The sequence below is a fragment of the Pseudochaenichthys georgianus genome, chromosome 4 (genome assembly GCF_902827115.2).
Source record: "Pseudochaenichthys georgianus chromosome 4, fPseGeo1.2, whole genome shotgun sequence".
Taxonomy (NCBI): Eukaryota; Metazoa; Chordata; class Actinopteri; order Perciformes; family Channichthyidae; genus Pseudochaenichthys; species Pseudochaenichthys georgianus.
This window is the reverse complement of record NC_047506.1, coordinates 5,620,527-5,647,066: the sequence shown is the minus strand read 5'-3', so window position 1 is coordinate 5,647,066 and position 26,540 is coordinate 5,620,527. Positions and strand designations below refer to the sequence as shown.

The 26,540-nt window shown below is 40.7% G+C and overlaps 1 protein-coding gene across 1 annotated transcript; it reads left to right on the top strand.

Annotated features, from left to right (window-relative positions):
• The first annotated feature begins 5,754 nt into the window (after positions 1 to 5,754).
• On the top strand, positions 5,755 to 25,323 carry st6galnac5b (ST6 (alpha-N-acetyl-neuraminyl-2,3-beta-galactosyl-1,3)-N-acetylgalactosaminide alpha-2,6-sialyltransferase 5b). Its single transcript, XM_034081590.2, has 5 exons — positions 5,755 to 5,935; positions 6,602 to 6,817; positions 17,716 to 18,125; positions 19,783 to 19,890; positions 24,444 to 25,323. Exons 1-5 carry the CDS (start codon positions 5,915 to 5,917, stop codon positions 24,676 to 24,678), a joined length of 990 nt encoding a protein of 329 aa, XP_033937481.1. The 5' UTR covers positions 5,755 to 5,914; the 3' UTR covers positions 24,679 to 25,323.
• The last annotated feature ends 1,217 nt before the right edge of the window (positions 25,324 to 26,540 follow it).

Below are 26,540 nucleotides of genomic sequence, written 5' to 3'. Positions count from 1 at the left end.
CTCCCTTAGTGCTTTCTGGGTGAAAGTAATGAGATCTGAGGCTGCCAAAGGCCAGTCATTAAGAAGGGATTGACTTTTCCCGAGACAGATCATATGTTGATGTGGCAGGATCCCTTCCAGTAGCACAGGGAGAATCAGTATCACATTATTTTCCAAGTGCAATACGGTTAATGTAAAACTATTTGTCTTGGTGACACAGGACATTGGTTTCAACCGTTTATGGCCTACAATAGTGTGTCTGAATTGGAAGGCTGTGACACATCTTACAATAGAAAATACATAGATAAAACAACATAAAAGGACTGATTTGTTTTGTATCAGTCCTACTGTGTACATTTCAGGAAAATTATAATGTATCTTTTGAACTTCTGTTAATCGATGATTATTGCAGTTGGGTTTTGATGCTATTAATAGTACCAGAGCCAGATGGACCCTACAATTTATAGCTCAGTTTGAAACATGCCTGCTGTTGTGTGGATTTTTACATTATTAGCAGTGATGGCGTGTTATATCTTAACGTAGAAACCTTACCAGTTAAAGGAGAAAAATAGGTTGATATAGTTGGGAACCTTTTAATCCATCTAACTTTGTTCTTTTGCCAATTTATTTCCATTTTTATAATAAAAGGGTCTTTACAATACCCTCCTGGGACCCGAGGAAAAAAAGTGTCTTCCAATTTCCTTTTTTTTTGTGATTTCCTACCTATGTAGGGTTAAAAAAACATCTTGCAATTTAGACTTTTTAAATTTTATAAAATGTTACAGTATGTCCACTGTAGAGGACGTCGGGACCATTTTAGTTTGAAAAGACAGCCAAAATGAACAGATAGACAAATCGTATTATGGTTATAGAGTGATATTAATACAATAATACATTCACCTTTATTTAAAACATGAATAAGTAATTGATCTGAACATTGCTGTTTATTTGGTCAATACAAAACTAGCTTGTTTTTTGGTGAATCTTTCCAGATCTTCAAAGACTTTGGAGTCAATGTAGTGGGAAAGTACCTCATTGACTCTGTAGGGTCATCTTGACTAGTTTTATGGATGTGGTCTCCATTTGACCTGCTCATAGAAACAAAGCTTGCATTCCTGAGGCAACTCTCATTTTTCATGGCTCCACTTCAAATAAAAACAACAATAAGACATACGTGCTACTCTTGTCCCACAGGGGGCCATGTCTTTCCAGCTCGTCCCTATCTGTCTCTCTGTCTGTATATGTGCGCTCATGGAGCCTCCTGCATATTTCCCCCCTTCTTCTTGACCCTCTTCTATCCCAGGTGTGAAAGCCTCATCTCTCTCATCATCTGAGAGCTCAACATCTGAATCTCCCTGAACTATCTGGTACAGAAAATGTCTGCTTCAGTTCCGTCTCCTGCAACAATATTGAGTCATAAAGTCCATGAAGACGGTCCTGACGTCCACTAGGATGGACATTTATAAAAGAGCTGTTATTTGAAAACTTGAATTATTTAATTGCTTTCAGAACTAATTATATAGTTCCTCACATGTTAATAAACAAGAACATATATGATTTTCATGGTAAAAAGGACAATTATTCAACAATACTTGACTTCTCCTCCCGCTTCTATACAATTTTGTTTTTGGTATGCCCGCCATTTTGGATGAAAAGAAAGAGAAACTTCCCAGCATGCAATTTTAACCAATGACATATCACTGGAAAGACCAGGATGTCCTCTGTACAGTGCATCAGAGATTGATAGAGTAGCTCAAACGAGTAAAAGGAGATGCATGTTAACAAGCTGGGTCCCAGGAGGATACAGCCTTATGTTATCGCATGTTACAAGGTCAATCAAAGTGTGTGCTCTTTGCCAGCCAGCAGGGGGAATGTTCACTAATCCTGCAATAAATTAGCAAGCCCAATGACACATTGTTTAGGTCAATGTATTTTCCCCTCTAAGAATGACAGTATTTTGCAGAGTTGCCAGTCCATCTGCTTGTCATTCAGGGGAAATGATGGATGCCAACAGCTTGCTAATTATATAATCGCGAGGGGACACAACAGATGCAGTCACATGTTGTGCTGATTTGGTCTGCAGCCTCTCTGCACTTTCTGAAACAAAAGACAATTTATCTCCCTGTCACGGCTGTTCTTCAGCAGTTTGGCTAAAGAGGGAGTTGTTTCAGAATTAATCGAGGACAGAAGGAGATGCTTTTAACACCATCACCCTTTTTCATTCTCACTCATTGCTGCAGTTGCAATCAAGCCTGCTGTCCTTCAAATTGAAACCCCTCCGACTCCAACCATCAAAGAAAGTGATTCAGTAACACCGTACAACAGTACCATCACAGCTTGAAACGAGTAACAGAGATACAAAGTGCTTTCGGTGACTGGAGGGCTTTTATTTTTCTTCAATCGATTGGATAAACACAACACTTCTGAGAAACTGAAAATTGCATCTGTGATTGTTGGGATACCAGCCGATGAGTCAATGGTCTGTAAGAGGAGACGAATTGCAAAGAGAATGAAGACGTTTTAATTCCTAAAAATGCTAATGTACCTACCTCCTGTTTCCCTTCGTTTAAAGATGTGCCACAGCTAAAGCAAATTTTGTATGAACTAATCGATACAATAACATTCACCAATGCTGCACCTCCACCCTTTCTGCAGGTGCTTTAGAAGTGTAAATTGGAAATTGATGCAAATTGTTTAGTAGACTTATATTGCTCTTCTATTATAGAAATAGGTCGTTCCTCTTGCCTATAACCGTCTGCTAACATCTAATGTATATCACTCTCCCATAAGAGACCAATATGCACTCTAATAACATGCAGTATAATAGTAATGTTGTGGTCTAATGTTCTTATTGAGGTATTTCTACAGTGCTTTTAAGGCAAAATATATCATTTTGTATATTTCTTTACCGTTATGAGATGGATGTCACATATTTCTATAGTTAGGATATATTTTGTGTCCCCAAGAAAAACTGGACCCAACTACCATTGACATCTGGTCCATATTGTGCCCACTGTGACAATACTTTAAGATGCACTCACTTTCCCTTGACTTTTAGTCTTTGCTTTGTTTCTTTACTGACACCCAGAGGCATTTCCTGTTCAAGCTGGAGACCTAATAATGAGTAAAAAGATAAACGGCTTTAGGCACAACAAACAGGTGCAGATTACTTCACACTTGTATTGTATTTAGCCCGGCGAAGGCAGACAGCCATCTGGATACAAGGTTGGAGTTAATTAAAAAAGTTTTGTTTCCGTTACACAGTCATTTGTCTGGCTCATGTGTGTGTATGTTGTGTGCGCTCCCCAGTGTTGTGTTTTCGGATGCTTTCCAGACCTCAGGGACAACTCCAATGAAAACACCAAGACTGCAACCAACCTGCAGTAATCCTCTTGATTCACAATGATGTTCTGCATTGTGATGAACTGATCCTCAGTGATACGGATCATTTTGTCAAGACAATTATTCTAACAATGATTTGGCTGCATTACGACAGAGTCATTCAAAAGAACAGTCAAATACACTGCATCTTCTGGAAATACATCATCATTTCAAGATGTACTCAACACCACACTATTGGAGCTACTCATTTTAAAATACTGAAGACTAAGATATTATAAATAATATACTAGATTATATAAGCAGTTACTAGTACAAATAATGGTTCACAATGAGTTAGTTCCTTGTCCATTCCAAGGCAACTACTTACATTTTTGTTTGCCTAATTGTGCAGCTTCTCCCATATTCTATATGAGTCGCTGTATCAGATACACAGCTAATTAACCAAGTGAAACAATTGTTAACAACTTCTGTAAATCTAGGCCAAAAACATAAAAGGGATGACGTGCTGTTCCCACATGTGACTTTTAAGTAGAACACACTGATTTTTCTCACGGCATTTGGTCTGGCTGTGTTTTTTTGTTGTTGGAGAAATTACTTACTATTTCCCACAAAGCCAAGAGATATGTTTCAGTTTGTATAGTGAGACCTGTAAAGGAATGGCAAGAACATGGAAAACACATGAGAACATGAACACAATGATACAGGCTCAGAGGATGACTATAAAAAGACTAATTCCCCATTTCCAAGCTCCTCAAATAAGATTACAGCCACCAGCAACATCTGAGTCCCATGCGGAGCTTAGCTGCTCCGATTTCCATGACAAATGCGTAAAATAGTATCCTGTCCTTAAATCGGATGTCTCGAAATCTGCTAGTGTCACAAACACGACAATGTATCACTTACTCCTGTGTGAAGCTGACCGTTGAGCGGCCCAGACCAAGCAAGGAGGCAGAGGCAGAACGTCCAAAAATATAACCCGACGTGGGCATTTATTAAAAACATGGGCACAAAGTTCACCGCCTCAATCCTGCGGTTCTCCTTTCACCCATCCTGCAGCCACAAGGATCTCACACACACCCCGCCCTCTCAACAGACAGAGAAACCGAGCCTAAATACACACACTCTAATCAGCACAACAAGACACAGGTGAGGGGGGAGGAGACAACACAGGACACCAGGTGCACACCGTCATCAGCCACAGACAACATATACTGTGCAATCACGCTAATAAAGTGCCATATTACCCGGCCTGAAGCCGTCAGTCCATAGTGACGAAGTTCCCTTCGTCACATCCTGTATAGTAATGTAATCATAATTTCTATCAGGATGCAATACAGACATATAACAGTGCTATAATTCAGAACAATATTAGTTTATACTGAGCAGTGTAACACTAAATCTGACCCACAAAAGGCTGTCACTCACTCAAAACACCTAACTCATGTTGGCATTTAAAAAAATGTCAGTCAGTGAATCACTGCTACCAAAGTGAAATGCCCTAGTGTTATTGTGTAACCCAAGACCTTGTGCCAAACTACGAAAGGCCACTGAAGTTGTGTTTAACTTGGTATTACAATTCTCATCAGATTTCCTTCTTCAGAACACTTTCTCTCAGTCACTTAGCACCTTCGTCGTCTCAATACAGTCAGCTCATTACAGAAACACATCTCCACTGAATTTCTATTGAAATAAAACGATATGCATTGAAAGCTGTGTTTTATAGAACAGAAATAGTTTTCAGGAACTGTAAAGTGAAAAACTAATATCTAAAATGTCTTCATTTTTACCATTTCATGTAGCCTTTGTCTGATAGCTGTGATAAAGGCAGCATGCTTTTCTCTCAGCAAACCAACGTATACTGTATGGTCATGACCGATGAGAATGATTATAAACGTGGCACCTCTGTAAAGAAAATAAATCTTCATTTCAATTGAAAAATGGTAACGTACAGAAGTAGAAACTCCATTTAAAAAACCTCTATACAACAACATGTGGTATGACGAGGATGACTACAGTTTAGGATGTGAGAACTTACACAATTAGCAAATTGATTAACAAAAATGTGAACATCCAGACTGAATGCATCACTGCAATTCACTGAAGGCAATTTGAAAATAAATGTGTGAAAGCAATACAAAATACATCTACTGTCGTGGGGAAATGAGCTATTGTGTTTTATAATAATGACTATCATTTTGATAATTGTGCCGGAGACAACTGTAAAGGAATGTTTTTGTAAATTGATATGGTTAGAAGTGGAAACAGAAATGTGTAAACATGTCATTATAAACCACAGAGCTCCCTTGAAATGAAAACTATTATCATGATGTGTGTAATTACAGCCTCATGAACCCCCAGTGAACCCTGGAAGGAGGCAAGCAGGGAAGCGGAGTTGTTTAGGACCATGAGGAGCGCAGTGTGGAGCGAGGGCGTCCCTGTAGAGGAGAGCATGGGTGAAGAGTAGTGGAGCGTCGTTTTCTGGAGCTGCTGATCCCAGTGATGCTGACCGCTCAAGTGTTGCATGCTGAAGAATCCCGACGCTCTGTGAGAGAGCTTTAAAGGACGATAGGATGAAGGCTGGAAACGAGGGGAAATGAAGATGAAGATAAGAGTGGTAATTATTAATGAGACATCAGTGAAACATTCATTTTGTGGGCATACTGTTTTTAAAGTGAACTGCAGGCATTATAGAATCTACATGACCTAATTGCACTTTGTTATATTTTTCTTTTTTACAGTCGCTTAAATGTATCTTGTTCCCGTGACATAATCCAAATGGATCACGCACATCATTCAACATGTTTGAATTCAGCAGCTATTTCTGCCCCGTTCTCTGTTGACATGAGCATGTTGAGCGCATCTGAGTGGCACAGCTGACGTTTCATTTGCATCATGCATGAGGAAAAGATCTGCTGCAAATGTTATGGCGCCTCTACTTTGAACATTTGACATCTAATTAGTAGCTTTTCATTAAAAAAAGGAGCTCTGAAGCTGAATTAATTCAATTAAACTAAACATCTGTTGCTCTCCCTGAGGTCTCTCCCATTGTTCCCTTTAAACTGTGGGTTTTCTTCGGAAGTTTTTCCTTGTACGATGTGAGGGTCTAAGGACAGAGGGTCTAAGGACAGAGGGTCTAAGGACAGAGGGTGTCGTATTGTCATACGGATATTCTGTACACACTGTGAAGACCACTGAGACAAATGTAACATTTGTGATATTGGGCTGTATAAATAAACATTGATTGATTGATTGATGATTGATCTCTCATGTGCCTCTCCAGTGCCAAGGGGTTAGTGGCATCATCATCGTCACCATGGTTACCAGTTTGATGTTGATGTACAACAGCAGCACTGGCGAAAGATCGTCTTCCTCATCGGCATCATCAGCACCGTCCCACCGTTCAGATGGTGCGGTTACATCCACGAAAAAGCCAGAGAGACCTGAGAGACTGCAGACGGCAGAACTTGAGGGGTACACAGGTGTCATGGATCGAAAGGTAATTATGCACCATCTGTGAATGTGCACTGATCTGTGTCCTCATGCAATTTAATGATGCACAATGATCCTGTTGCCTCTGATTCATCCTTTCAAACATGTTATTTGAGCTCCAAACGTTTGTAATAATATGTTAAAGCTAGGTAGTGCGTATGAAGAAAAACAAATGAGAGTTCATTGTATTAATCAGGGTCTTTATGCCATTGTATTGTATTTGTCTTCTTTGAAAATAAGACAAACAAATATGTCCGACTTTCAAAGAAATAAAATATGCTGGAGTTGTGTAGGCGGGCACAAAGCAGCAAGCCTTCATCCGATGCTACCGATGTATTGAGCCTCAGCTTGGTTGTGTGTTACAAGAAAAACAGAGGCAGTGTTTGGGGTGAGGAATCAGGTTCCTGTCACTGCATTGGTGTCTGCATGGAGATGGGAGTGGGATTTGGGGGGGTAATGTGCTGGAAGGGGAGAAGTGGCTTTTCAATGTTTTGGAGTGAGCACATATAAGGCTGGCAGAGGTACAATGGAGATGGATAGCTGAACAAAGTGCTTTTGGTTTCACAAAATGAGGTGAAAGAATACCAAAAATAGCGCAGTTAAGTCACTTATATAACTCTATTGACTGATATGTGTGTCAGACAGATTTTGTCCATTGCAGTGATTCAGTCAGTAATAACCATAGTGGCTATCCTTTAACTGGACAGTGCATTTGGACATACTTGTATCATGCACATGGTCCTTGAAAATACCCTTGATAGAGACATTATGGTCTGCATTGGGAAATATGACTTGGACTCTACGAAGCTACATCCTTCACATATATGGCCTCACAACACCTGCAAACAGAAAACATTAAAGGTGGGGTAGGTAAGTTTGAGAAACCGGCTCGAGGTACACTTTTTGTTATATTCCATGGAATGCTCTTAACATCTCGATAGCAATGAATATCTTAAGTGCTTTGACAAAAAATCCATAAACAAATGCATCTGTGGAAGCCGTAATACTGTAAAAAGTACGACCAATCATCTGAGCCGGCCCGGCTAAAATAACTGGATGGCCTCCCTGCCTGTCAGCCTTCCATCGGGGCACAAACTTATCTCGTGCCCTCATTGGTCATGTGCGCGTTCGTGTGTGTTGGAGGAGGGGCTCTGTAACGGAGCGTCCACACTACAGCTTCAAAAATAGCTTGGAGCTGGGCGTGTCTGGAGCTTGGGGATTTTATTCAAGCAACACGACCAACAACCAATCACATGAATCTCCCGCCCCCGATATACAAAGCAAAAACCCCCGGGGATTTTATGCGAGCAATATATATATAAACTCCCCAAACAGGCGAAAACCTACCAGTTTCCCCCACTGTCTCTGCCACCTCCCTCCATGCCTGGTTCCTCCGGTTTGTATCCCGGTAGGTGAAGAGGGTCTGGTCATACAAAACCGGGTGATTTGCTACGGCGATAGTTAGTTTCTCCTCCGACTTTTTTAGAAATATAGAAATGAACGGCGGGATATCTCTCCCAGCTTAGACGCGGTTTGATTGGCTACGGCTTCAGCTGTCAGATTTTGGGAAACGGGATTTGATTGGCTGGCGCTGGCTACTCCGGCGTCTCCGGCGTCAGAAGTTGAACATTGTTCAACTTCTGTCGCCGGAGACGGACCGCTCTGCTACCCACAATTCAGTTCGGCGAAAAAGCGCGGCTATGTGACGTCACCCCATTGAAAGTGAATGGGCAGATTGGAGCTTTCGACGCTGTCGACGCTGTAGTGTAGACGGGCCCAGAGCCATTTAATAGAAGAGTTACGACATCTCCGTTCACTCCAATGGACCACTTTTTTACAGCAATGGCGGATCGTGGAGCCTCTCAATCGTTCCCCGGAAGTTAGCGCCAAGGCTGGCAGAGCTGTGGAGTTGCAGCATAATACACCGTTCGTGACGGACTTTTAAAGGTAAGAAGAAGTTTAAAGATGTATATTGCGGATATTATCAGTACATCTGATTCAAATGAACATGTGTATTAAAGGATGTCAGTGGATTATCCCTAAATTAGTAGATTTAGGGAACGTTTACAGATAACAGATTAAGCTAGCATACCGAAGCAAGTTAGCAACACACGTTGAACAGCCTTTTAATTGTAAATTCCGTTCTCTTAATGTCATTTCGTCCAACATGTTGAATTAGAGAAGAGGGGCTTCTAAACGGGATTGTATGCGGGGGTGGAGGGAGTTAAATATTAGATAAATATAACTTTGGTGCGTGTAAGAGTGAGTGTTTTTAGCAGAGCCATATTGTGTCCTTGTGATTCTGTTGATTATTACCCGTCTGTATAATGTTGCAGCCCAGCTGATTTTGGATTGATGGCAAAGGGAGAGGGACTTAAGTGAGAGTGAAAACACAAGGTACGTTTAATACTACTGTTTTATATAAGTAAACACGTTATCTCCCCAAGGCAATAGGTGTGCTATATAGGTGTGTATAACCCTTTCTCCTGTCTGTTGCTCCCTCTCTCAGCACAAGAACCAGAGGGGGATTCAATGGAGCCTGAATACCTGCACTGAGACCCTCATCCTGCACCCTGAGTCTCAACTCTCAGTGTTTTTCAAGCCTTTCCCTGTTTTTTTGTATTAAACAAAACATTAAGCTCTCCCAATGGTGTGGTTTTCGTTTTGTGAAAAAGTGCAAATGCAGTGTTTGTATATAAATCACATATTTTGTTGCTGTTGGTCGTGAAATTGCTCCTGCTGACTTGAGCCAGCCATTTTTTCCTCCGCTCTGTGTCAGTGGGGAAGCCGTACATTCGTACTCCTTTCTCTGAGCGATTTGAGCATCCCCAGGCAGCACATCAAACCATGGTGGCGACTAGGAGGCAGCACAGCAAACCAGGACAACACGGAGGAAAAGGCACCGACAAACTGCATGATATGCTCTTCTATGTTTATTGAATTCCATGTATTTGCAATGGATGTTCCTAAAGCAACACATTTAACATCATCATCATATCCTGTCGGTCTCCTGTCCTTTCTGAAAGCCATAAAGACAACATTAGTCATTTAGATAACTTGTGTCCTCAATTACCAGGGGATTACTGAAACTACCATGAATTTAAGAAAATGGTAGAAATGAATCCAATCTGAATTTTAAAGCATTACTTTAGATCCCCTCCCTCTAAATGTATCAATAAACATTATAAAGTGATGCTCCTGACTACCATACAAGTTTAAGAAGATAATATTGGTTTGAAAGAATTCAAAGCTATAAATAAACAGCAACAGGCTCTTTAACCAAGGCACTGTTAGTAACATGTAAACTAGTTGTTCACACTAATCCTAATATTATCACTTAATATTAGCAAATTCGATTTTATTTTTGAAAACATATTGATGTAAATACATACACATATCGATTTGTTGTATAAATATTGCAAATCAAAACCTTTATTCACTAATAATTACCAAAAATCGTAGTTCTATCTCCTGTTATCAATGCATTCACATTGCCCGCCATGAACTTCCGGGGAACGATCCCTCGTCTACATGAACCACGTGACGATAACCGTTTTTGGACTTCCGGTGTCGTAACTCTTCTATTAAATAGCTCTGGACGGGCCGTAAGGAAGTGGCAGATTTTCTCCGGTTGTGTATTTTCAAATTCTAGCGATCTCGAGCCGGTTTCTCAAATGTACCTACCCCACCTTTAAGAGTACACAAAAATACACAGCAGCTTATACCAAACACACACCATGAGTGTGTCGGACCTACTACAAACTCCCTTACTTCTCAATGATGGATGTTGTAGTCAGAGTGTGTCTAAAAAATGGGGTTTAACACTGGATTAAAAGTCCATTTATGACAGCCTCTGAAAGACCAATACAACGCAATGTGTGCACAAAAACGATATAATGCCACAGAAGCTCCACTGTCCTCATGTTGTTTAAAAACCAAATGCATAACGGCGGTCACATCATCTGTCCACTTTCAACACTGCACCAAAGCTTTCATCACAACTGATGTAAGAGCAGCTGGTCTAAAATCATTGTTTTCCGTCAGAGTGGCTCTCAAAGGGAAACGAATAATTACAGAGCTTTTCCATTGCTGTGGCTTTTTTGCAAATGCATAGTATAAAAAGTGCCTAATCTGTATTCTGCTGGCATGCAGGTTGGGCAGAGAGATGAAATGTAGGGTTCAGGTATTCACTGAAAAAGCTGTTTGAAGCTTCAGGTGCTGCCCTGGTTTCAGGGAGAACTGAAAAATGTTCTTCTTCCCGTTTGAATTGTGAACATGTCCTTAACAACCTCCCAGTTAAATGTGATATCAAGATTTTTTGTTTGGACGAAACAATTATTCTATTTTTCATATTTTCATATTTCGATTTTTACCAATAACTATAAGGCAGTCGTATTTGCACCAGGGTGATTATAGTGAACAATGCTATTTACACCCTGGTCTTGCTTTGTCACTTAGCATCCTAATTCCACACTTTTCGGCATTATGTGACAAAGGGAAGGGGGAAAGGGGTTTGGGGTTGGGTGGGTGTAAAAAGCTGAATAACTGTGGTGCGTGTGAGGCTGTAGTAATATCAATTAATCTCTCAAAACATTAAAGTCAGAAGCCAAATTTGCAGTGGCCGTACCATCCCTAAATTCTCTCAGTTCTTTATTCTGTTTCTTGATTCATAATTTATGTTCCCAACATGAAATATGTATTGATAAAAGCACTTAAAACAGGATTTCGACTAGCACTGCTACTCAGGACACCGCTGCTGTAATCTTTTGGTCTTCTGAGCTCCTCAGTCAGTAATTCAGAGGCCTATAATTCAGACACAGTGTTACAGTTCATTCAGGTAGACATATCATTCAGTGAGAAAGATAAGCAGTAAGGCACAGCAGAGTGGAAAGTAGCGTTCGCCTCAGAGAGGAAAGGATTTGGAGGAAACGTTTTTTTAATGCAGTTTACCCTTCAGGGATAAATGATGAGAGATATGTGTTCGTTTGTGGTGATATTTGATCTGGATCAGGCTTGAATTTTTGAATTATATATTTTAATTTCCTTTTCAATGTTGTAGTGCTCATCAGATCCTTTTAAAGTAAATGAAAAAGCAACATTTTTACTAGTTTTACAGCAGCTCTAAAGATACATTTGAGTTTTTTGCAGTGCGGGAACTTCATTATTCACAATCTCTCCTGACCTTCAACCTCCTCCTGACAGCTGACACACTGTCAATCAATCAATCAATCAATCAATCAATCAATCAATCAATCAATCAATCAATCAATCAATCAATCAATCAATCAATCAATCAATCAATCAATGTTTATTTATATAGCCCAATATCACTGCAATATTTACATATGCTTAGTGTCCCTCTCCCACCTCCACCCATGGGGGCTCTTTCTGCTGCTCTCTGGCTGCTGATGCACCCTCTGACAGAGCGGGTGTGGGTGGGTGCATCGCTCCAGAATGTTCCCTACAGGGTCATCTGAGGTGTTGCTGATGATGTAAAATGATTGGCTCACACACACAGGGTGACACATCCACATTAGCACAGCAACAGTGCATGCATTTAGACATCTTACACTCCATGCAAATGCCCACACATTTTGTTATGCCCTCATCAGAGCTTGGGATGCTTCAAAATGTGACGATAGCTCTATCTAATGTGCCTGCTGGACAGTGTGTATGATCCGTATTAACTTATGTGCATATCTTCTTTTCATAGGCTGTGATTTCACCAATGTGGCTGATGGTCTGTGGCAGCTTTCCTCATTTATGTCGCACCCAAAACTTTGCAAAACATCCATTAATCACCAAGAACATGCTGCTTTATGTGGCTCAAAGGGGTAAACATTTGGCCTCTCCTTGAGCCCTTTCGGTTCTTAATGTGAAAAAAGCAAAACAGCAGTACTGACAATCCGTATGCTGTGAGATCAGGCTTTAAATAATGCACATTTACTGTATGTGGGATATTTTTGAGAAACTGAGTCTGTGTTAAAGATGTTCCTCTTTGTCTGCCTTCTGCAATGTCTGCAGGTTTTTGTGAGATGTTTTCCTATTGGATGCATTTATTTTCTTTGACAAGCTACAGTAATTGGAGCTGCAAGGCTGAATAGACTCTTTCAAACACACACACGCACACACATCTTGAGCGAGACAGCCACTTCACTTTTCTCTATTTATCAGATTTTTTTCTCCGATTCGAGGTAAAGAGATGTTGACCTTTGAAGAGCTGTCCGCAGAATCAATTTGCTCCAATCAGAACCAGTGTGAGAGCATGAATGTGGATTGTGTGCCTGTGCGAGTTCATGATTTAGTCTATACCTGCTTATGATTGGCAATACCTCTCTCTGCTCCCACAGCCTTTACAGTAATGCAGTCAACCTCTGAGAAATTGGTGTCATTAGAAATGTGTCATTATATAAGAAAAGTCTCCCATCTACGCTGACCCCTTTCAATGTAAGATGTATTATACAATAGATATTACATACTTAATGGAGAGGCTTCAGCACGTGCACAGTGAGGTCCTGGAAAACAGATAAGGCGTCATCCTAAGATTGATTTTACTGCCCCTATATGTGCCTATATACCTGAAAGTCCCATTTACATGGTATTAACATGTGATTTGTATCGTTTTTCCACACTTTTTTGTTGTCATCAAAGCACTCGAACTACCTTTTATTTTGAATACCTGTCCTACTAAATGGACAAGGTGAAGGGCAAGAGCTGTCTGACAGGAAGTCTTGAATATTCTGAAAACCAGCCAAACATAGTTTCCTATCTTTCCATCAAAGTGCGCCTAACGAGGCCACGTATACTTTGAGATGCTGCCATCCCCTTCTCTCTGTTTGACTGCGTGCAGAATAAGACAGGCGCCTTGATTATCTCGCCTTTATTCCCTCAAATTGAGAATAGAGCAAGCTTTAAAGTCTGTTACCAGGAGGAGCTTAATGAGATGTCAACTGTCAGGAGGATTTGGGTGTAATTAATTGGTTTCTGAGAAAAAGAAAGCAGCTCTGATCATTACACCTTCACACCACGCTACAGGTGTCAATCAATTCACCTATACTGCGGCCATTAGCCTAATTATGTGTGCTACGGAAAGAGCACAATTACTGAATTCCAAATAATTTGCGCCACTGTCATCAAATACAGCTGGCCACTGCTCACATCAAAGGGATTGGACTTTAAAGGATAATATTCCTATTCCTTTTATTGTCTGTGTCAAAGCTTAATGTGTCTTATTGCTCTGAGCCAGAGACCTTTATCGAAGCATTGTTGCAGGGTGACATTTACCTTCATCTTGATGTCGCATGTTTGCCGTCTAACCCACGCACAACAAGCTTTCACAGATTAATATGCAGTTTCACACGACATTTGCTGCTGGAAACACTATCTAACAAATGAATCAATACCTCGTGTTTGAAAGCATTTGAGACGGAATACTACAAAAATGATTTAGCATTTTAAAAAACAAGAATATCGTTTTTTGTGACCTGTTTCGAAAGTTATTTGATAGAACAACTGAATGTATGGATAAGAGCCACAGACAAGGCGTGCAGGTCAGAAAATGTTGAGAAATGGACTGTAACACATTGAGTAACATCTGAAATCACTCAGTCGAGGTGTGTGTAAAAGAGCATGAGGTGATAAGTAGTTTGGCACCTTGTATGGCAGCCCATCAGTGTGTGTGTGTGTGTGTGCGTGTGTGTGTGTGTGTGTGTGTGTGTGTGTGTGTGTGTGTGTGTGTGTGTGTGTGTGTGTGTGTGTGTGTGTGTGTGTGTGTGTGTGGTCTAGCATTACTATACTTGTGGGGACCTAAATCTGTTTACATAGTCACGTGTGGGGACGGGCTTCCCTTATGGGGACAAATTGGAGGTCCCCATGAGGGGAATCATTAATTTTAGGGTGAAGACTTGGTTAGGATTAGGATTAGGGTTAGGCATGTGTTGGTTATGGTTAAGGTTAGGATAAGTCTCCAGGAATTGCATGTAAGTCAATGTAATGTCCTCTGAAGTGGTGTGTGTGTGTGTGTGTGTGTGTGTGTGTGTGTGTGTGTGTGTGTGTGTGTGTGTGTGTGTGTGTGTGTGTGTGTGTGTGTGTGTGTGTGTGTGTGTGTGTGTGTGTGTGTGTGTGTGTGTGGCCTAGCATTACTATACTTGTGGGGACCTAAATCTCTTTACAGTCACATGTGGGGACTCGCCTCCCTTATGCGGACAAAATGGAGGTAAATGATGTATACATGGTGTGTGTGTGTGTGTGTGTGTGTGTGTGTGTGTGTGTGTGTGTGTGTGTGTGTGTGTGTGTGTGTGTGTGTGTGTGTGTGTGTGTGTGTGTGTGTGTGTGTGTGTGTGTGTGTGTGTGTGTGTGTGGGTCAGAAGACTAGAAAAGCACTATTTAAATGCAATTCCATTTAACACAACAGGCAGCCTATTCTATGGTGAGCTATACATTTAGATGTCCACTTACGAATCATCACCAGGACCCTATGGAAATGTGGGACGAAGACATTTTTTTTCATGGGATTTATTGACGATAAGGAATACAGAATAACACCAGCCTTATCACCGGGGGAAATAAACCAGAGGATCATTTTGTTCTCATTACTAATGACTCCTCTCTGACCTCTCCATAGCTTTCCCAAGTTTCCTGCAGGTTTTCACTTTCCTTCTTAAATTGAAAAGTGTGGGGGGCAGGAGGCTGGTGGTTTGGAGGCTCTGGAGTGATATCAGAGGCTGACTGATGGGGTTTTCTCAGAAAGCAATTATGATCCTGGTTTCCCCTGGGAAGTGTATAAGCAGGATCATACTGATGACTGTGTGGGCGGTAATTGACTGGGACTGAAATTGGAGCCAACCCCCTGTGTCTTCTTCTTCTTCTGTTCTAAATGCCTCCACCTCTTCCAGTGCGGCAGCTATTTTTTACCAGTTTTTAAGCTAATTTGACCGTCTCTGTCTCTCTCTAGTCCATTTGGCATCAGAGCTCACTGAATGGCCTCATAACGTTGATACAACTACGAAAGTGTTAGCTTATGGGGTCATGCATTATTAATGAAGGTAGACAACCCTGTGTCTGCATGATAAAGTGCAGAATGAGTGTGTGTGCGCGTGTGTGTGTGTGTGTGTGTGTGTGTGTGTGTGTGTGTGTGTGTGTGTGTGTGTGTGTGTGTGTGTGTGAGTCAGTGTATGCTCAAGTGCTAGTTTGCTCACAAATTAAAGCACCGCTGTGTTAATTCAAGGTTGATTACAAGTTCAAATCTACCCGCTGAAATATGCAAAACACCACGGTTCATTTATTCATTCATTCAGCAGTCCGTTAGTCAAAACTGCAGCTTCCTGCGGTCTGAAATATCATCATCTGATTGCGGATGCCCTTCTCAATGTGATATATAAGTGGCTATTTCCCAAATCATCAAGCTGTCAGAAGCTCAGGGAGGTGGCACTGGAGCTTCAGCATCACTGTCAAGGACCCTTTTTAGTATTTCACCAGCAATTCAAACAACACTGTCCATGTAACCTTCGATTGAGTTCGACACATTCCCTGAACATAATCAAAAGTTTCTCGGAAGTAATTGTTTGGATGACGCCGAGGGCAAAACGACTCTATCTGTTGTATGCGAAAGTAGAAAAACCGCTCAAAGGACAATGATTATTTTCCAAGCTACTGCAGGGTTTGTGCAGCGAAGTGCGTAATTTGCTTCAGCCAAGGGGGGGGGGGTAGCACATTTAAAGTAGTACAACTGGACTTGTATCTTGACACTTCTTAGACAGTTGCAGACTCTTGCAAGAGAGACGTGGCTGTATTACAAAGCATCAAACTGTGGGGGAAATGCAGGAGGAGGAGAGAATTCACACAACAAGTCAAAGAGTCAGAGGTTCTGACTTCACGGTAGAGTTGCCACGTCTATTCTGAAGAACTCTCCCCAGACCCGTGTATTTAGCTAGTTCAGAGAGAATCATCAACATGCTGCATAACAAGATAGAACCATAACACCTCTATCAGCTGACGCTAACAGGCAGGAACAGGGAGACAGAACACTGAGAGCACAGTAGCCATGGTTACAGGTGCGTGTGCTCAGTCAGGGCAGTTTGAACTGATACACTGGGGCAAAGTTATGGACCTTGGAAAATATTTCCCTAACAAGATACAGAACTACACAGATGCACACACACATAGTGGACACACACACACTAGATTATCATTCAGTGTGGGGTCACAGAGGTGGTGAGAGTATTATAACTAGTGGAAGCAGCAATGCCTGCACACACACACACACACACACACACACACACACACACACACACACACACACACACACACACACACACACACAACTTTCCCGCCCCAGAACCTGATGGAGTGTGAAGCTTGGCGCACAGTTCAGAATGCCAATGTGTCTCTCTTTTCAGGTTGAGAATAATTCATGTGAGGAGACTCTGGGTCGGATCGCTCAATCTGAGCTCGCCTTTGCCAACTTTGAAAAAAAAGCTTGATCAATACAACCAAACCAATACCGGACCAACACAACAGCCCTGCATTGCACCTTAACAAAGCTAGAACACTGCTGAAAGCATTGCTTGTTTCGTTGCATAGATTGTGTTTGACTGAATAAATATACCGGCTAAAGTGTATTCATGGTTTTCCTATTAACGAAGTGCACTGAATAACCTCTGCTCTGCTGTCAACCTGCATTTCATTTGAATAATAGGATATCTGATATAAGAGCACAGGTGGGAAGTAACTAAGTACATTTATTCAACTGTTATGTACACATTTGTACTTAAACATGGATTTAGAGGCAGAAAAAGAACTGTAAAGAAATGTGATGGCTTAATAAGACCAGGTTTGCCAGCCTGTCTTTAATATGTTCTGTATGAAACTAACACTATTTCTGACCTTTAACCTTTTACCTTACAGCCTCTGAAGATGCACTGCAGCACCTGTGCTCTGGTGACCAGCTCCGGCCAGCTAACGGGGAGCAAGAGAGGCGAAGAAATAGACAGCAACGAGTGCGTAATCCGTATGAATGACGCCCCCAGCATAAACTATCAGCGGGATGTTGGCCGACGTACAAACCTGCGTGTCGTGGCTCACTCCAGCCTGCAGAGGGTCCTGCGGAGCCGACAGCAGCTGCTTAACGCCAGCCAGGACACGGTTTTCATCTTCTGGGGACCCAGCAGCTGCATGAGGCGGGATGGAAAAGGCCACGTTTACAACAACCTCCGGCTGTTAAACCAACTCCTACCAAGGCTTAAAGTCTACATCATTTCTCGGACCAAAATGCTAAAGTTTGATGAACTGTTTAAAAAGGAAACAGGGATAGACAGGTAAATGCACCAAGAATCAGACCTGTCTTTGTGAGGTTTGAGAACTTGTGTGTGTGGAAATAATAAAATACAATATGGAATAATTAGTTGAGTTTAGCCAGTCAAAAGCATCACATATTCCCACTTGCTTAAAAAAGAATAAGTCAGAGCTCCTAAACACTCACAGCATAATTCAATTGGATTTAGATTAAAAGGTGTCTGTTATCGCTGAAAGGATTTTAAGGGATTTGAGTCATGCAGAGTTTAATGTTGACCCACTACTGCCTGGATGAGGGAGAATATTGCAAAGCATTTCCAATATAGTGCCACCAGTAAGTAAGACCTTTGCAGAAGTCTCTCAACATAGGAAGAAACATCAATCTCAAGTGAGAAATGGGTAAGAACAGACAAATGATTGAATGAGTGAGAAATTGAAAGATACTGGAAAGACACAAAAAGATCATAATAACACTCACTTTTTACCGCGATAATGGGTAGTAGCTCATTCTGGATCTTTTATGCAAAGAAGTGCCACAGCTGCCTAATTCTTCTTGAATCAGCGAAAACATTTGGATAAGAACTTGTTTTTTGTGATGGAATTTAGCTCTGGTACACAGCCTCACCAGAGTGAGTAAGAAACTCCAAATCACAGTATTGTTTTAGGTTATTGCGTTGTTGATGCAGAAGTACCGTACTTTTCGGACTATAAACCGCGACTTTTTTCCCCATTTTTTTTGTACAGCTAGCGGCCACTAGGGAACCTCCTAAATCTATGGATTTTACAGGTAAAATTAACCACCTTTAACTCTATGGGCTCTATGACCGGTCCGCGCCCGCCACCTCTAAGGGGCGGGCTCCAGCAGGAAAAGCTGGAGGCCGGAAAAGAGTGAGACAGGTAGCGCGCCAAAGTAAAAGTGGAACCGAGAGACAGAACGAGAGCAAGACAGACGGACAATTTAGCTGCTGCGGCTTATATGCAGGTGCGCTTTATAGTCCGAAAAGTACGGTAAACACATGTTTGAAGATGTTTAGCACGTAATACCCTACAGAAAGTGTTCGCCTTAACTGAGAGAGGATTTACCATTTACATTTTCAGACGCAGGTGTAATGCTAATCAACATAAATGAAAGAAAATGGCCATACCGAAAAGGATTTTGATTTACTGAGACCATCCTAACTAGAAGGCACTTTCTTTGTTTATACTGAGTCTTGCTTTTTACCACATGACAGTCACATGTGGCTTTTTTGGATGCTGGTCTGTACTGTAGAAAAACGTCTGAATAATTTTCTTACAAAATAAGAGCTTAACAGAAGAAGACATTTGTCAGCGTCAATCTATAAACTCATATGCATTGGAACAGTAAGTCAGCGGGAAGATGAGAGGACGTTGAATATGAATGGGGAATTCAATCACTTCGGCCGTCATGCACGCACTGCCTGAATCAATATCTTGCACTTTGATATTTTTGTTGGGTTTTGTACAAGGCATATAAACAAAGAAGGTCTTTCTTCAGCCAGTCTTTTGCTTTGTCTCTGAAAAGATGACTGATCAGATGAAAGCTATAATGATTGGTTCATATCTTTGTTCTTATTGTATTTGATCAGATACTCTTTTTAAAGAGTTGATACTCCCAATATATGTTTAAACTTTAAATGTTAATGTTCTCTTGTATTTCAGGAAGAGCTCCAACTCCTGGCTTAGCACCGGCTGGTTCACCATGGCGATAGCCGTAGAGCTGTGTGACCGGATCAACGTGTACGGCATGGTGCCACCTGATTTCTGCAGGTGTGTCTTTTAATCGAAAATGTTTAGTTTAGAATCTTTTCCCGTAAATAAGCTACAGAAAAACACAACTCAAATACTATGTACCCTTGATAAACTGCAGCTAGGTAGGCAGTAACCGGACAGGATGAGATGTTCATTTATTTATATACAAAGCTTTATATTTTAACTTTGACACCAGCAACAAATGTTATGCTTTTGGGGAGTCTGCTCACCTTGAAAATGTGGCAACCTAAGTATACAGCCTGTCCTCCTACAAAAAACGACCATATAGGTCGATTGTTCAGCAGCTAAATACGACCCAGAGTCACGTTTTAAAGTGTAGCACCTCTAGTGGTCGTGTAAGAAACAACATGCTCCTGTCGATTGCAAACGCTCCGGAGGGTCGTTTATTCACAAATAACCCTCTCTGGAAAATCCTAAATTGTGGAATAGTTTGGCCATTAAAATGCTTTTTTATTAGATTTCTAGCGAGAAGTGTATATTGTACTTTTATAATCTACGTCCAGTGGATGTGTAGGATCTACAGTTTGATAGATATACGAAGATGATTTGAGGTCTCGCCAGGAGAACGTGTACTGTATATGGGGCAGCTTCCATGTAAAGTTAGCGTGGGTGAAAACAGTATTTCCGGTCTCGAAGTTTTCATAATAAAACCGGAAGTATTCCCCACACTGTCAAATGATGACAGAGTGATATCTCCATTACTCATCCACTAAAAAACATCAGTTTATCCTTGTTAATTACACAATATTGATTGGTTTAAATTGTGTACAATGCTTTTGTGTTTTTAACCTTCGATTCGGAGAAACAAATTGGTTTTTCGGAGTTTAGACACTACAGAGTTTCCGAAGACACTACACTACCCAGAATCCCCAGCTATCGTTTGGGACTACAACATCCGCCTTGCTTTACAAACCCCGTGATTATCCCTCAAGCTCTGTGATTGGATATTGGAGTGGCAGTGCGACAAGGTTACGCTGTCAAACAGCTCTTTGAAATGGAATGGAACCACGCCAGACTATCCAAAACTGGACTTGGACGGGTCCAGCCCAGCCCTCCCCCCCAGAATTACACTTGCTGGCTATTGTGTGTTTCGCAACATGTTCTATGGCACGTCTCTACTGGGAAATGTAGTTTTAAAAGACGTTTTCGTATTTCCCACAATTAGAAGTTGCCAGTATTAAAATGTATACATCCCTGGAGGTTTAGGGGATACGAAACACATTGGTGTTATCAAATTTAAAACATATAATTAATACATGGGTGAAAATTGCTTGTGTCCATAATGGGCAGCATTAATACCACATGACAGCTGGTCTTATGTCTGTGACCCCTCCTGTTGTTAATTGATAAGCCTGAAACATGCACTTGTCAAGGTTCAGATGCACATTTAGCAAATATGGCAGTAGCCATCGATCATCTTAAGTTAAGATACTTTATTGATCCCAAGTTGGGAAATGTTTTTGTTACAGCAGCATGTACTACTTTGTTCAACTCCACTACAATTCAGAGGTTAACCTGGTATTTTTACTCTACTACATTTATTTTTGTTACTTTGCAGATTCTGATTAATGATGTGAAATATAAACAACCCTTAAATCAGACTTTAGTTACACCTGAGTAAAATTCAGCCTTATCAGTTTGTCTGTTTTGCACATCCTCCTGTTAATATCTTTGGACGTCCTGCACTAAACTGTTTTATTGTAGAGATCACTACAGTATCTTCTTGATATTTTCCATTCTATATTTCTATCATTGACCCCTATTTTGTATGTAGGCTACTCTTAATATTTAAATGTTTTCATCAAATATAACTTATTCTACAACTAAATTCAATAACGTGCTTTAACCACTAGGAGGTGCGGTTTAGACCAGTGGTCTAGTTAATAAAACATAATAATATCGTACATAATATGACTATAAACTTTATTGTGAAATTAAAACAGAACGTTAAAGGAAAATACAGTTTCAGTCTCTCGATGTGAAGCTTATGCATTGTACCATGAACGTGTATAGACCTGTAACAGTCAACTGCATGAGGAGTTCAGAAAATCAGTAATATCTTTAAAAACTACAAAAAAGTCCCTTTCTATCAGCTGTGCACCGTTATGGTGTAAATACAGACTATCTACTAATTGGATCAAATATAAAAGTCAGCCGAATTAGTGTTGATACTGCAAGGAGACGTATTGTGTGAAAAGAAATGGAAGATGTTGTTTAATTGTTGATATATTTATGGTCCACGTCACGTATTCAGTTTTGGCGGCATCTCTTCCAGTTTGTCAAAAGGTCTTCTGATCAGGGCTCTATAAATACATATCTAGGGCAGATCTGTAATATTTAATACAGCCGAACCGTGTATTGCAATGCCGTTATGTGATGACTTTCAAAGAGAAAAGCAAGAACACTCGGAATAAAGTATTTTTTTTTTTTTTTTAATGTTTTCCGATTTCATATCACATAAACACCATATCCCGACGTGCATTGCGGCGTGATTTTAGCCTATCAAAACCTCTGAAAACAGAAATGTGTCTCTCAGAATCGAAAGAGAAAAACACAAAAGCATTGTACAGAATTTAAACCAATTAATGTCGTATAATTAACTAGAATAAACTGATGTTTTTTAGTGGATGAGTACTGCAGATATCACTGTTAAATCATTTGATCATTGGTTTTATTATGAAAACGGCGAGACCGGAAATACTGTTTTCAACCCGTAACTTTACATGGAAGCTTGCCGCATATACACGTTCTCCTGACGAAACCTCAAATCATCTTCGCAATATCTATCAAACTATAGATCCTACATATCGACTGGACGTGGATTCTAAAAGTACAATATATACTTCTCGCTAGAAATCTAATCATAAAGCGTTTTAATGGCCAAACTATCCTACAATTTAGGATTTTACAGAGAGGGTTATTTGTGAATAAACAACCCTCTGTAACGTTTGCATTCAACGGGAGCACTCGAGGCCGACAATTTTAAAACGTAATTATAGGTCGTATTAAGCGCTTGAACAAACGACATATTTGGTCGTAATAAGGGCTTAAACAATCGACCCATTTGGTCGTATGAGTTGGAGGACTTGTTGCAAGTATAATATAAGTATAATGTTCTCTTTTATCTCTGTTTTGGTCTCTACCAACCGGTGTGGTCTAGTTCTGTTTAGTGGTGTGCAGGTAGTGTACACAGAGTTAACTTTTCTAATGAGAATCAGCTGATAAGAAAAGTCTATTTCAATGTTCCACAATGGTAAATATGTGTTGGAGCTTCTGAAAGCCTCTTTCCAAATATTATCCTCTTCAATTATCTTTGACAAAGGAATAAAGCAAAGTCCCTTCTTTTGTCAGTTTCCTAGCAACAGTGTGAACACAACAAGAAAATGGTGTCCTTGCATTTTCGGGTCAAAAACGGTACCTCACAGGTTTCAATTAAAGGCGCCATTATATAACATATCTAACGGCCTATTTAATATACCATTAATTATATGAGGAAAGACTATGGTGCAACAGAAACTCTAACAAACAAGCAACCAAGTAGAAATGACAATAATAAAGAACAGCGTTTTTACTAAAAGAATAACATACACATTATCCACAAACCCTTTTTAAGAGTTGCTCTATGCCAGTACCTGTTTCATCAGTTACATTTTACACCCAAGTCACCCTTCACAGTTCCTTATCGTCAGGACTCACTTTGTCACATCGCGTCTTAAAAAGTGGGGCAAATATTGCATGAGATGGACAGGACACTCTTCTGTTGCAGTTTGACTCTGTGATTCACTGTGTGCTGACAGCGTGGGTGTATTTCTACATCCAAACCAAAACCAACATCTTGTGTAATACATCTTTGATGACGTTACATTTCATTCAGCTTATCCAAAGCGACTTACAATAAGTTAAATAAACCGCTATAAATACAAACTCAGAACAAAAAGGAAACGCAGACATATTTGCACCAAATAAGCCAAAATCATTGTAAGAGCTGGTGCATTAATATTAAATGGGCTAGATTTGACTTACTTTGTAACTGAACTGTTCCGTAGGCTTAGACTTTAAGTGTGAATCTATACGCTTACAGTCTGAATTTGCTTAATAGTTTTCCCTTTCTCCGGTTCATTTGTTCTTTTTTTTATTCTGTACCTATATGTTCAAGAGTTGTATACTGATCATGTAATATGATACTCCCCAAGCCCAGGCTCCCAGGAAATATAAAAATTACTTGGATAAGGATATTCTCACACACTAAAGAATGCCTAACATTTAAATATTCATGAAGAAATGCAGACCGGATTGAAGTGACTCTTATCTGAGTCTTCCTCTGAGCTTGGCGTGAATATCAGAGGACTAAGATGGTGAATAATGATCACATCTGTTAGCTTAGATTCTTCTGATCTTCCTAGTTTTCTTTGTTCTTCTTCCCATTTCTCCCCTACGGTGAATCGCTTCTACTCCCCAACCCTCATTTCAAAATGATCCCCACATTTTCCCTCACACTTTGATTTTCATGCCTTTACTTTTCTCTCTTGTCTCCTCTCTTCTCCCTGCAGATCCTCCTCTCATCCCTCCTTGCCGTATCATTACTACGAGCCCTCGGGACCCGACGAGTGCTCCATGTACCTGTCCCACGAGAGGAGCCGACGGGGAAGCCACCATCGCTTCATCACGGAGAAGGTTGTGTTTGCAAACTGGGCTCGAACCCTCAACATCCACTTTCACCAGCCGGACTGGAAGCCAGCTGCCGTCATGAACAGCTCACACACTCCTGTTCTAGCTGAATCCTGAGATTCAGATGATCCCCAGAAGTGTGTGTGTGTGTGTGTGGAAGGTCTCCAGATCGGAGTCCTCTCTCTGGACTACATGAATGCATGAGACAGCAGTAGGAGGCAACTGTTGTGCCTGTTAGCCGAAGCAGCTTGGCAGAATGGGATCATTGCATAATAGCAGCACAAAGCCCCAACATTGCTTTGGAAGTGTTACTATAGTAGGATGAATTTCATACAGGCGTCAAAGCCATGGAGGGTGGTTCAAGTGTTATATTTATTCCGTGTAGTGCTGCTTTAACGACACTCGAGGTGTCAGAGAATGACACACCTCTGAATTTAGCGCACTGTGAATAGGTTCATGAACTCAATTCAGACTCATTGAGGACACCGAGGTCATGTCCTCACTATTTTTTTGTTTCTCATCAGTTTACACTTTACAATCACGCACAAATAAAACATGTTTTTCAACGATGATTTTGATATTGTTTTGCAGTTACTGTGTTCAATTCTTTAAACGCTTCCATCCCTTTTTCAATAAACGTTCTCACTACCGAACATCACAAAGAAACAGCTCAAAAGCACACCTCCCATTTTTAAGGTTGTAATATATTAATTATTTCTATGCCAGTAACAAAACAAGCCCATAGCAGTAAGCCATTTATTTTAAAACTATACAGGAGTTAACTGAAATAAATTCAAAACATATAATAATTTTGCATACTACATGTATTAATTAAAAAATCATATATATAACATATTACAATATAATCCTCCTAAATCATATAATGCAGTGTCATCTCTATTGCTGTGTAACAGATGGCCTCTCAGAAAGGTCCTGCCAACCAATGTCTCTGATGCTCGAGGACATGATTTGTCCTGTTTTTAAAGCCAAATATCCCTCAAAAGCAATCCAACTGCAATACTGATACACATTATTACATCAAAAGTGTCCCGAGCAAGCCTGACCCACGGGCTTCTGTCTCAGCCTCTTCAGCAAAAAGAGGGGAGCTGCCTGTTAACAAGGGATTATACTGTGCTATCCAAGCGTATCTCCAGGGCGAGAGGAGCAGCATGACTGTTGTAGAATTCAAGATGTGCCGTTCTGCAGAGAGGGCTGCAAAAAGACATTTGACTGCTGCTGTTCCCGTACTCCAGTGGAATCTTAATGTTGCTCTCAGGTGCTCTGAGAAAAGCTATGCAGTGCTGTGGTGTCATGCTAAGTGCACTGAGCTCTACTCCAATTACTGTCTCCTCAGGTCAAGAGGTTGGATTTTAAAGGCTTCGAAGGGCAAGCTGGCTGCAAATAAGTGAGCAGTCGCTGTCTTAAAAACACAGAGTCAAGGCGAAAGGTTGATTTTCAATGACCTTGGAAACCTCAGGAGACAAACAATGATACTGAAATGCTTGGAGCTGAAGATGTGATGTAACAAAGTCTCCCTACTGGCACTTCCTTAGGCTAAACCAAGCTAAACTAGGCTAACAAGCTGCTAGCTTCAGACACATTTTCACATGTAAATCTCAGAAACTATTCCTTTGCGATGCAGCCCCTTGATGTAAAACTGTGTGCGATGTTTTAGAAAATATACGATAAGCAAAAGTGTAGTAATTCAAAATTGATATCAAATACAGACGTGTTTTTGCCCTATTGTTTTATGGTATAAGCTCTTTCATTTTTATTCAAGAATTCAACTCGCCCTCATTCCCAATTTCTTATTTCCATTAAAGATGTTCCAGTGTGTGTGTTTTTAATACCTGTGTGTGGCGGTGACACCTCTGTAATAGAGCTGCAGTTTAATCTCCTCTGCTGCAGTTTGACTGTGACACATATCACACCCACACATACTGCTGATAAGCTCAGTGTGCAGGGTCGGCTCTAGAACA

Bases quoted from the DNA above. Each gene is read 5' to 3' on its own strand.
- st6galnac5b (XM_034081590.2), top strand. From the start codon at position 5,915: ATGAAGATGAAGATAAGAGTG. The intron at 18,126-19,782 runs GTAAATGCACCA...CTTGTATTTCAG, and splicing joins AAGGAAACAGGGATAGACAG to GAAGAGCTCCAACTCCTGGC. The intron at 19,891-24,443 runs GTGTGTCTTTTA...TTCTCCCTGCAG, and splicing joins GTGCCACCTGATTTCTGCAG to ATCCTCCTCTCATCCCTCCT.